We start from the raw sequence: 12,548 nt of genomic DNA, 5'->3' as shown, positions 1-12,548 counted from the left end.
GAAACAACAGGAGAGAAATTGGACAAGTGTAGATAACTGTCAAATAGTTTTGCTGGATGAAAATGTTGCCAAAAAATGGCACAGTAGGAGAAGACAGGCTCAAGAAAAAGTTTTCTTTGACATGGGAGAAATACCCACAGGTCTGTATGTGAATGGGTATGATTCAGAACACTGCAAGAAAACACGCCCACGTGTTTGATTAGGCAAGAAGAGATGGCAATTAGTAGGCTGGCTTTAGATGGCAACATGATTGGTCATGTATGGCTAATGGCAATGTGATGAGAGACACAGGTAGGAAGGCAGATACAGTACAAGTCCAGAAATTTTCTTCTTGCTTCAATTTCTCAGTAAGATAAAAAGCAAGGTCGCCAGCTGAAAGTGGGGATGGGGATAAGGATGGGGAAGAGATGTTGGGGATATAAGGAGATTATAAAAAAAAAACAGTATGAGATAGTCATTTAAGAAAATACAAGAATGGGGCCGGCCCGGTGGCGCACTGGAGAGTGTGCCGCTTGGGAGCGCAGCGGCGCTCCCGCCGAGGGTTCGGATCCCATGTGGAGACCGGTTCCCACTCACTGGCTGAGCGCGGTGCAGGCGCAACACCGAGGGTTGCGATCCCGTTACTGGTCAGTAAAAAAGACAAAAAGGAAAAAAAAAATACAAGAATGAATGGAAGCAGGACATAGAATTAACGACCCACTTGAGGTTCACCATCATGATAAATAAGTCAAAATAAGGGCAGTGTGGTTGTTTGCTTTACTCCAACTAACATCAGCTACACAAGTGCGGGCAGAGTGTTAGATTTAATCAGGTTCTAATGGTCAGACGAGTACAGATGCTCTTTAACTTATGATGAGGTTACATCCAGATAAACCCATCGTGAGGCTGAAAAATCCTATTAGACCATCAGAAAGCGAGACCATCAGTACTACAAAGCAACAGCAGAACAAAAGAAGAGCTGAAAGTCAAACGGAGTGATTAAAACGAGAGACCAAGGAACGTGAGAAACAGGAGGACTGAGGGAATTAAAGGGGGGTAAGCAGTGGTAAAATCAATGAACTGTAAGTTTTCCTGGGTAATTTCCTTGCCTGGACTATAAATTCCTTCACAGGGGCTATTTCTCAGTATCTTCAGTGCCAAGCATGTTATTTGGGAAATAGTAGATATTCAATTTATATTTGCCAAATAAAGGAACAAAGTTTGATAAAGAGCAACTGAATGTTTGCAAAATGTGGGATTGAACCCATTTGTTTGTGAAAGCCTTTTACTGCAATTTTTTCCCTCCTGAATTCCCTCCCTCTGAGGGGGATTCAATTTGCTTGGAGAAATAAGATATCTTTTAAATGGAATATCTTTTTATTTTAAATAATACATTTAAGCATAATTTACCTTATTTTCATTTTCTATGATTTCTAATATAAAATAAAACTGTTGTTATTTATTTGAGAGTTTTACAGTTGATATTTTAATAAAGTATCTCTCTTCTATTCCTCTTTTACTTCAGGGTGTCCTTTAATGTAGCTGGTAATCCTCAACATAGAAAAAATTACAGTCTAGTCAAATTCTCAATTCCTTGATTATGGAAAGCCAAATTGAAAATGAATGGAAAAAATTTAATTCAACATTTACATGCCATAATAAGATATTGATGTATTTTAAATCCCATGCCAAGTAGTCTACATATAATACACTCAGCTATTAATGAATAAGGCTAAATCCAGCATACTCAATGAAGTTTATGGCAGGTTAATTTCAATGTGTAACCTTATTTTCAAAAATCAATCCCATATTTATAACATAACACAGAAACCTGAGAGTGAAAAGGATCAATCAGATAATGATACTAAGAATTTCCATAAAATACTAACATCACTAAAAGAAACTAAAACAAAGATAACAGAGAGCCTATTAAACATTACTGAAGTGTAACTATAATTTTCAAAAATGTATGGAGATATATTTTTTAAGACTAAAAGAGAACACACTTAATGATTTCATATACTTTTATATATTTTCTTATTTTTCTAAATTGGACGCTATTTTCAGAAGTTTAAAAACTTGTTTATAAAAACACTGAATTAGAATACCCTAAGCATTCTAGTCTTTGGCAACCTAGTAAATTCTATAGCGTTGGACAACCGTTTTATATATGGGCACTATATCGGAAAAATTCTGTAGCAGTATTATACCATTTCTGGTTGTGGGTCAAGACTTCTGGCTATTTCTAGCAGATCTGGTGTAAGCATGCAAAACATGTCTTGTTTTTCCAGTAGTAAAAAAGAAAGTGATTCAAATGCTAACCTTTTCTGTAATTTAATACAAATCAATATTTGCCAGCAGTGAAATGAAGATATAAATGAAAATTGAAGATTTTTATAAAGATTTTATAATTAAAGATCTTATTTAGTAAGATCAAAATAACTAATAATTTAAGAAAAAAGGAAAAACGGAGAAATAGGAAAAACAGTATTTTTTTAAAAACTAAGATATTCTTACTTTAAGAAAAATCTGTTTACTGGAAAATGATGCTTCAGATAAAACAAAACCACATGTAAATAGTTACACACAAAATGTCCTAAATTGCTCTTGTCATGAATTACTGCCACTGAAGATAAGATTATTTTCATGAACATTCATGCATAAATCTTTATTTCTAATTTCACATCTGTTAAGTATGGATTTAGAGATCAAGCTGGAGACCTCCACAATAATAGGAAAATAGCTGTAGAGATGATGAAGATTTGTTGCAGTCCTTATTAAATTAGTTTCAGACATAAAGGAGCAGCAAAAATCATAACTGTTGCTTATTTATCAATAAGACAAACTGGTTATTACTCCAGAGAGAAACAGGAATATTGTCATATTGATTATAAGAAAATTAACTGCTTAATCTACTGAAGTACAGTTGTTTTCTCTATGATGCTGGAGTATGCAGAGATCTACCCTACAGGTGTTCATCAAGATGGAAAGTTTCTTCTGTTGAAAGTTCACAGCATACAAACGCTCGCATTGTTGGAAATAGACAGCAACATTCTTAGTAACACAAGCAAGTCTTGTTCAACTAAGTCTCATTTCCCTTCTCATATTATTAAAAACCTGAATGCTCCAATTTAAAATCTTCCCTTCCCCTGCTCTTTCCCTATCAATTTCAAAACTAAAATATTAAGACATTCTTTCTACCCTCCAAAACCCATGTATTCCTAAAATTATTCTTTCCTTTAGTCAATCTTAACTAAAGAGAAAGCTGTATCTTAACTGAGAAATAATTTCATGAATGTCTCTCGATTCCTATATCTAGTAAGCCTTTTATGTTTAATGAGCCAATTAATAGAAAATAATTAAGCCCTGATTATAGTGAAGGATGAAGAACACCTAAATTCTATCCATTTGTTACAGAACTTCAAGCATTTTTAAAAGGGCAAGAGGGAAAACTGCCTCTGCATGTAAACTAGCAAAACAACTAGGAGGGAAGAACTGAAAGGAGAGGTGAAAGACAATGCAGCTTTTGTCTATCTTGTGGTCATTACTTAGTAATAATTACTTTTTGCTGATTCAATTTTGTCTTCCTAATTTTAAACCAACATATCCTACATTTACATTTATATCCTAGGCAGAAGTGGAATCCCCTCTTCATTTATATTTAATAAAATCATTTAGTAAGATCAAAGTAACTAAAAATCAAAAACTGAGCAAGATATTCTTATAGCAGATATAGCTGAGATCTCAAGTATCTTCTTTTGAACTTAAACTTAATAGCCAGGCCTTTGGGTAAGGAAAATCATGTACTATTAAAGGAAGCATAAGAACCAACAGCTGAAAGGATAAATTGTACATAGTATTAAAGTGATATCTGAAAAAGCTTAACAGTTTCGAGACAAGAATCACATCTAAGCAATGATGATAGGTATTCTTAAAATGCAGAACTTTTTTATTCTTGTTGGTTATAAATAATAGAAGAAATAGTCCCCAACAAAACTTCTGAACATTTCCTGACATAAAGCTGCTATTTCCTTTGAAGCATCAGAATGTGTCAGAATTGTACTTTTCTCAAAATAAAAACGGTAATCACATTAGACCATGCTTCTAGAGCTTCCTATTGCTACAACAGAACTAAAATACCTTTAAGAAACAGAGAATTTGAGATGATGTCTTCTTTATAACTTCCCAAACCACAGAATACAACTTAAATATAAAACATGAGAACTGTATTCCTCCTCCTTGAACATACTAGGTACACCATAAAACCATCTCTTAAAACTTGTATAGTTAATTTTTCAAAGGCTCTAACTCTATCATAGGCTAGATTTCAAATATGATATCAAACATTCCAAAATGAATTAAGTTATTCTTAAAAGATAACTAAATGGCCAGATCCCAAAACTGGCTTGCCAATTTTGGATGATATCGAAATACTTAATTTGCTTGGTTAAAGCAAAGAAAATTTTTGTAAGAAAAAAGCTTGTCATTGAACACAACCTACGACGGAACCTGACTTGCCCCTTCAGTTCATGAGGTCAGTAGCAGTAACAAAGTGCATAATGTTTTAGACAAGCAGAGATGCTTATTACATTTTCAGGCATGCTGTTCCAAAGACACAAATACATTTCTGAGACTTCTGAACAAGGTTGTGATATAATAGCTGTTAATGAGGAGATAGGCCTTCTTGAAATAGAAAACGTTTATTAAGAAATCCCAACTTTTAAATCCCTCCGTATTGAAGAAAGGAAATGATGACTTAAGAATACAAAGAGGCTACAGCGGCAATGTAGTTTAAAGTGCAAGAGGGCAGGCAGCCTGATAACTGCTCTGTAGACGTCAAGAAGCTCCAATCTCCTTTACCTCTTTGAGATTTTCCTATCATCTAATCAATAATATTTTCTCTAATAATCTACAAGTATTCCATAAAAATCAACTCTGCAGACCTCAGTCTTTTAGACACTGAGGTTATCTGCTAAGTATTGAAAACATTAAGTAGGAAGTCACTACATACTAAAAACTACATATTTTTAATATGGTACTATGACCTTAATTAGAATACTAACAAGTCCATAAATTGTTACTTAAGTTTTAAAATAGAGAAGTATTATTGAGAAGTGCTTTTAGGTAATAATCACTAGCTAAAACTCAAGTTACCTCACATTCCATCCGCAGTAATGCACCAAGTAAAGGACCTCTCCACCTTCGACATCAGAATCTTTAATACTAGCTTCATACATTTTTTGATTTTTCCCTCGTCCATACCGCACTTGGACTTTCATGCCTGGTGGGTAGCATTCAAACTCCTCTTGCTCATTGTTGCCATCCTCCTCTTCATCCTCTTCCTCCTCCTCCTCCTCCTCCTCTTCTGCTTCTTCTTCATCTTCATCTTCATCTCTATTCGTTTCATCTCTTGAAAGGTTTAAAAAATTGCAGTTAATAAAAGAAACTTCATAAGTTTTTCAGTTCCAAACCATATATATTGATAAAAATCGTGGCTGTGATTGTTCCAGGAACAGCAGGTGCCATGTGTATGGAATTCTTTGACTTTCAATTCAATATTAAAAGTTAAATCTGTGTAAAACAACCATGGTTACAGAAAGATAAATTCAGAGAAAATGGAGATTGAAAAACAAGTGCATTAAAAGAAAATTTCCAACAGAAGAACGAAAGTTGTGCTGAACAGCAAGAAAGGAGTAAGGGCAGCTATAACAGTTTCTCACATTTTATTGTAAGTGTTTTACATCTTAGTTGACATTTTCTGACTAAAAATTAGTCTTCATTCAAGTATTTTAAATGTTTAAAACAAAAATTGACTAGCAGGTGGCTAATCTTAATAACTTTAAAACGTGCTCCTACCAAATGTTTAAATGTTATACTAACTAAAATATTTTAACTTTCACAGGACTATTGCACTAATGTCACATCAATATCACATCAAGTTCTTTCTTTCTCTCTTGTTAAACTTCACCAAAATTTCTGCTCTCTTTACCATAGATTTACTGACTGCTTTCGTCTACAAATCCTCTCAACTTTGAAGTTCCAAAGAAATAGTTACACTTGCATGAGAGGCCAATTCCAAATACATGAAACTAAAAGCCTAACTATTCTAGGAGCAACCATTTTGAGCTTCTCAACACCATGTACTGTCTCTAAAATTAAGCATTCATATTCTTTGTGTGTGTGTGTGTGTGTGTGTGTGTGTGTGTTTTATAGAAAATGTAATTTTATTAGTATTTTTACATTCTAGGATGTTGTTGTGGTACAGTTGTGAGGGAGGGGAAAGGGGAAGAAAATGGGATGGAAGAAGGAGGAAGGAGGAGGGGCGGGATTGAGGTCTGTGGCACCTCCCTCATTCCCAAAGGGGAGACTGGGGGGCTTCCAGCGGTGGCTTGTTCATTGCAGGGCTGGGTGCAGATGTCAGGGGGGTGTGGCAAAAGCCCTCACCCCATACCATCCCAACTCCGTAAGCCGGGGCCCTTCTTGCTGAGGCTTGGTGGTCGTCGCTGGGCTGGCTGCATGTGTTGAGGGGGTGTGGCCAAGGCCCGAGGCCCCTGGCGACCCCTGCCCCAGCTCAGGAGAGCCCAGGGTGCTTCCCGTGGCAGTTCGGTGGTCATCGCTGGGCTGGTTGCCCATGTCAAGGGGGTGTGACCAAGTCCCTTGGCCTGTTGCCCAGGAGAGCCCGGGGCACTTCCTGCACTGGCTCAGTGGTCACTGCTGGGCTGGCTGCGGGTGTCGGGGGGGCACAGATGAGGCCCAGGGCAGTTCCTGCAGTAGCTCAGTAGTCGCCGTGGGGCTGGCTGCGGGTGTCGGTGAGGCATGGCCAAGGCCCCCGGCCCTCCACCGCCCTGGCTCGGGAGAGCCTGGGGCACTTCCTGCGGCGGCTTGGTGGTTGCTGCTGTGCTGGCTGTGGGTGTTGGGGGGGCGTGGATGAGGCCTGAGGCCCCCCACCACCTGGCTCGGGAGAGACCAGGGCGCTTCCTGCGGTAGGTCAGTGGTTGCCCCTGAGCTGGCTGCAGGTGTCGGGGGGGTGTGGCTGAGGCCCGAGGTCCCCCACCACCCCAGCTCAGGAGAGCCCAGGGCGCTTCCTGCGGCAGCTCTGTGGTCACTGCTGGGCTTCATATTCTTTTTATATTAGCCACAAATCCGTATTAAACAAGTTGGAGAAAATCTTTAATTATAAGTCTTTCCAAGCATTAGATGTATAATAAATCCAAGATTTGTAAGAAACCCAAGGCTATATTCAGTCAGTTTTTATTCAATCTATAATATGTCTGCACTATTACAATTTTCTCTCAAAAAGAATCCATCACTTTATAACTGACAAACAAATAATTATCACAGGACAGAACTACAAGACAGCTAAATAAGTTTTACAAGTTAATGAGTATAATATTTATTTTAAAAGCCTTCCTCCACTGATAACTTCAGTTTTACATTCCTATATGCAATCTGTTTAGTGATAACAACATACTTTATCATTGCTGATTATGTAATTACATAGGCAACAAAGATAATCTATAGTTATATAAGCAACACTAAAATGCTTTCTTATTCTCCTTTTTCCTTCTGTATAGTGGAGCAGGTGGGTTGGAAGGAAGCCTAATAGACTTCTGGAATTAAATCTGAGTTCACAAATGTACCAAATGTATCAATTTTGTCTGAAATATATCACAAAGTCTGCAAAGATTCTCAAGAATTATTTCTCACTTTAAAGACTCAGTTACAGTCAAATATTTAAGAGGTATTTTAAAACTAAAACCCAAAGGAATCTCAGCTGTGATCTGAGATGAAAAAATAGTAACTCTCTTACTGAAAATACATTAATAAATAATTTTAATAAGGCTAAAATCTAAGAAATTACCAGGAATGGTGTTATGGATATAACTTATTATGAACTATTTTAAATAAATGTTATATTTATACAGTAAAACAGTTAAGGAAATTTTTTTGAAACACTACTACTTAAATAGCAAGATTATATCCATGCGGATCAGGAAGAAAAAGAAGTGTATTATGTTGGCCACAATAAAAGAAGAGATTTATCACATATCTCAGAATCATCATATTCTAAGACAGAAGAGAGACATAGAACAAAAAGTCTAAATGTCTTAAAATGAAAACAAATTCAAAACTATATCTTATGTCATTATAATACACTGAGTACAACTGCTAAATGCCAATAATAGCAAGCACAATCATAATTTCAGGGGGAGCCAGGACAAATTTTTATTTAATCTAGAATAAAAACCTAATCCTGTATATTAATAAAATAGCAACCAAAAAAAATTTGCATTTAATGTCAACCTCAGACACAAACTAAATGAAATTCACTTAAATAATACACCAAAGTATAAAGAAGCAAACAACATAATTAGTGGCAATCAGCCAAAGAAAACTATTCTACTCCTTTTAGAATTCAGAGGGTAACGTACCAGACAGAACACAGAATGCCAAAAACTACAGCCTCTGAAAGTGTAGAATGTAACCAACGTATAGGTTAAAAAATTAAACTGATGTATATATCACATACCTGCACGCACATGTAAGCACGCACACGCGCACACATGCGCACGTGTATTTAAGTTAATTATCTTTTAGAGGACAATATTTTGGTCTTCAGTCTAACACTCTCCAACTGAGCTATTTCGGCCACCTCATTTTGGGAAACCAAATATATCAGCAAGGATTTTTCATCTGAATTCATAAACTACCAAATTTTCCTACTGTGATGTTACACTCCTTACAATGAAATGAATGACACAAATTTTAAAAAACAAAAAAACCCAGCTACAGTTTAGTAACTACAATGGACCACACACTGAACCAGGCTTTTCATATTTATTAACTTATTTAATCTCCCATACCTGGACTATGGTGGAAGGATGCTGAAAATTCTTGGTAATAGCCAATTATTTAGAGACAGTTTATATACAAGAAAAATACCTATAAATTAATTCTTTATAACTGTAAAATTTTCTATTCAACTTATCTTACAGAACTCAGATATCATTTATAGATATTCCCAACATATAAAGCTTCTAAAGAATATCTACTAAATTAGGCCAGTCATGTCAGAAAAATTTTAGCTTGTGGTATGAAAATATTTATAAATATCTACAGGACATAAAAAAAGCCATATGGTTGAAGAGTTAAAAGGATTAATCAAAACCTACAAAATACAAATTTATTCTCTAAAATAAATACAAGTACCAACTTAAAAAATTAAGATAATTATTAGTTACACAGAAAAAATGTAAACCTATCACAGTGTCTTGCAAACAGATGTCCAGAAACATCTGCACATTTCAAAAATCAGCTTTTTAGGCAAAAAGTTGAATCCTTAGTAAGTTTCTTAGTTGAAATAGTCACCAGTAGCAGTAAAGAGTAAACTTCAAATATACTTTGAAACACAGAAACAAAGAATAATCAAACACTTTTACTATATTCATCTAAACCCAGTATTTCTTTTTCTTTCATTTTTGTCTACATGTGGCCACCAAAATCTCAGAACTCTAAATGATCAAGAGATGTTAGGCAAAAAGCTGAAACTTCACTACATTTCTTAATCGTTGAAAAGTCTCCAATAGCAGTAAGGTGTATCTATCTCAAACATGTATTAGTACAGAGAGAAATATAACAAAGTATAATAATCAAACACCTTTCACTATATTAATCTAAACCCAGGTTTTTTTTCTTTCTTGTTTATCTGCACACTGTGACCAAATTTCAGAAAAATACAGAAATGACCTAAAAAATTGGTTGTACTTAATTAAGTAAACCAATAATAATGGGGATGTTTATGTTTTTAAACTTCAGAAACACGATGAAACACCAAAGATAACCTACAAAATCCAGGGGTCCAATGGCAGTTCACAAATTACATTGTTAAATAATTCATCATTCCAAAGTGACCAAAACAAGTAAATGCTACTATCACACAAAACACAGCACAACAATTTCCCCCTTTTTAAAATTTGTTATTAGTATTTTTCCATTCTTACTTTTTGCTTAAGAAATAAATAAAACGCTCAAAATCTATAGCCAACATACTATCTACAAAGCACTGGAGGACATCTTCCCAAGTTTATATTATCTGGTCATTCAGCAAACCTTAATGCAGTAAAAAGTACTCTTCTCTAGTTAAACATTTTATAAGTTTCCATGATGAGAGCAAGAAACGTGGATCAAAAATATGATCTTTTTCTAGAAATTTACATCAGTAGGGTCTCTGAAGTAGGCAAATGCAAATCACTCAATATTGTCAATCAAATTTAGATTTCATACATACACACAAAGAGCAAACTGTAAGATTTCACTTAGCCAAAAAGCATCATAACCAATAACAAAATTCTTACCCAGATTTTGCTTTTTCTTCTTCAGCTTCTACCTTTATGCTGAGGGATTCATCTACCCTAGTTGTGTCATTATCTTTATCCTCCAGATTTTCATTTTCTTCTGTTTTATTAATGTTAACTTCTTTCTCCTGATCAGACTGTGCAGGTAGAGAGTCTAATAAATTCTTTTTACTTCCCTAGAAAAAGATCAGAGGAACTAAACCAACAAAAGTAAATATTTTCAACCTAAATCCATGATCTAACTGTTAGCAACAGGAAGTATCAACCAATACTAATATTAATAAAGTTATCAGTTACTTTTAAGAAACTTGTCATTCTTAGACCACTAGACAAAAACAGCAAACAGCTATTTTGAGTAATTACAATCAAAATTATAGAAAAGTAGCACTCAACGAAGAAAATGTACAGACAATAATGAATTAATTTCAGGAATTTTACAGAAGATGTACAAAATAGACCAAAGAAGGCAAACGACAATTACTAATATCTAATTTACCAGAGAGGGTTTAGTATTCTCCTTTCTTTCAACTTCATCCTCAGTAGACTTTTCTTCTTTTGGTATTATATTCCTTTCTTCTTCAATCTTCATTTCTTTGATCTCTGTTTCGTTTTCTTCCTTAACTTTTATATCTTTTACATTTTCACACTCTTTACATGTCTTGTTAACAACTTTCTCTGGCAATGCCATCTGAAATTCAATACTGGCTGACCTACAGTACTCCTCAAAACCATACAGGTATCTGGAAACATGAAGAGAAATACATTTGGTAAAAACAATTCCAATATTACTGTAGAGTTTATTTTAAATGTGCATTCCTTTCTTTTAAGTTCTGAGGTACTGATCCATATTAACACTCTTATTTACTCTAGTTAGTCCTTCCCAATCTTTTCAACCCAAATAGGAAAATTTGTTAACGAATAAAAAATTCACTAAAAAAACTGTGCTAAGAGTGAAAACACAGTCATAATGTTAAATGTAACAAAAGTAACAATAGCAGCCATGAGAAGCATTAGTAATAGCATCTTTTCATTGAGCATTTCTTATGTTCAGGCACTGGGCTCCTTAGTAAATCTCATTTAATCATCAGTGTATTTCTACAGATGCAAGTAATAGTATCCCATATCACAAATGAAAAAACTAAGGCTTAGGAGAACAAATAAAAAGTCCAAGGGCACAAAGAGCTAATAATTGGCAGAACTAGGATTAAAACCTGGATTTATTTGGTTTTAGAACATTAGTTTTTTAACCTCGATGCAGTACTTGGCCACAAAAACTTTTTCACAGAATTTCTCATAGATCTAGTTTTCACAGAATATACTCTATAAAACGCAATCAGAGTGATCACTCTAGTAAAATTTTCTGATTCCTTCTTCAAAGAAATAATTAGCCTCAGTTATACGGTAAATTCCATCCTGCTTTATAGGTAAAATATTGAAGATAGCCAGATCAAGTATACTAACTTACTTTTTATAAGCACACTTAACATTGTATCCTGCAGCTGAATTTAAGACAGGGATTCCAAGATCTTGGTAGACTTGTTTCCAAACAGCTCCACTTTCAATCTAACGAACAAATTGAAATGAAAGCTCCCAAATTAAAAGATGGGAATGTAACAACATTTTAAAAGATACAGTACATATAAATATATGTATATATTTATTGTCTCTACTCTCAAAGGAATAAAAAATATCAAACTTGATAAATTCTAAACTTGGCTTCCAAATAAAAAGTTTTAGTACTATAACAAATCTCAGAGAATTACAAATGTTAAAATATTAGGCCATTTGGGGGCCGGCCCGGTGGCGCACTGCTACAGTGCGCCGCTCGGGAGCACGGTGGCGCTCCCGCTGAGGGTTCAGATCCCACATACAGACCGGCCGCTCACTGGCTGAGCGAGGTGCGGGCACAACACTGAGGGTTGCGATCCGTTGCCGGTCACGAAAAAAGACAAAAAGGAAAAAAAAATATTAGGCCATTTGACTTTTAAATTAACATGGCTATAATAAATATGAAAATATCCAGGTTCCTAAATCAAAATATGTAACAAAGAGACAGAGACAAAAAAAAATTTTTTTTGTTTTGGCTGGTACAGGGACCTGAACCCTTGACCTTGGTGTTATCAGCACCATGCTCTAACCAAGTGAGCTAACCGGCCAGCCCAAAATTATTATTTCCCGTAAAACTTAGAAGCTAATAAATCAAAGCAGTTCTAC

General features: G+C 35.2%; 1 protein-coding gene across 4 annotated transcripts in view; it reads right to left on the bottom strand.

The window, feature by feature from the left end:
* The window catches only part of ARID4B (AT rich interactive domain 4B (RBP1-like)), a 139,102-nt gene that overhangs the window by 29,349 nt on the left and 97,205 nt on the right, over positions 1-12,548 (bottom strand). For 3 of the 4 annotated variants that reach the window (XM_008581175.1, XM_008581177.1, XM_008581176.1), the window contains exons 14-16: positions 11,800-11,897; positions 10,831-11,074; positions 10,335-10,510 (exon numbers count right to left, since the gene is read on the bottom strand). In XM_008581175.1, the coding sequence (XP_008579397.1) occupies positions 10,335-10,510; positions 10,831-11,074; positions 11,800-11,897 (518 nt within the window). Of the gene's footprint in view, positions 1-5,133; positions 5,389-10,334; positions 10,511-10,830; positions 11,075-11,799; positions 11,898-12,548 lie in introns of all 4 variants that reach the window. The other variant, XM_008581178.1, reaches the window with a different exon arrangement.

The sequence above is a fragment of the Galeopterus variegatus genome, unplaced genomic scaffold (assembly GCF_000696425.1).
Source record: "Galeopterus variegatus unplaced genomic scaffold, G_variegatus-3.0.2 Scaffold2288, whole genome shotgun sequence".
NCBI classification, from domain to species: domain Eukaryota; kingdom Metazoa; phylum Chordata; class Mammalia; order Dermoptera; family Cynocephalidae; genus Galeopterus; species Galeopterus variegatus.
The sequence above is the reverse complement of the archived record's forward strand: the minus strand, read 5'-3'. Positions and strand labels throughout refer to the sequence as shown.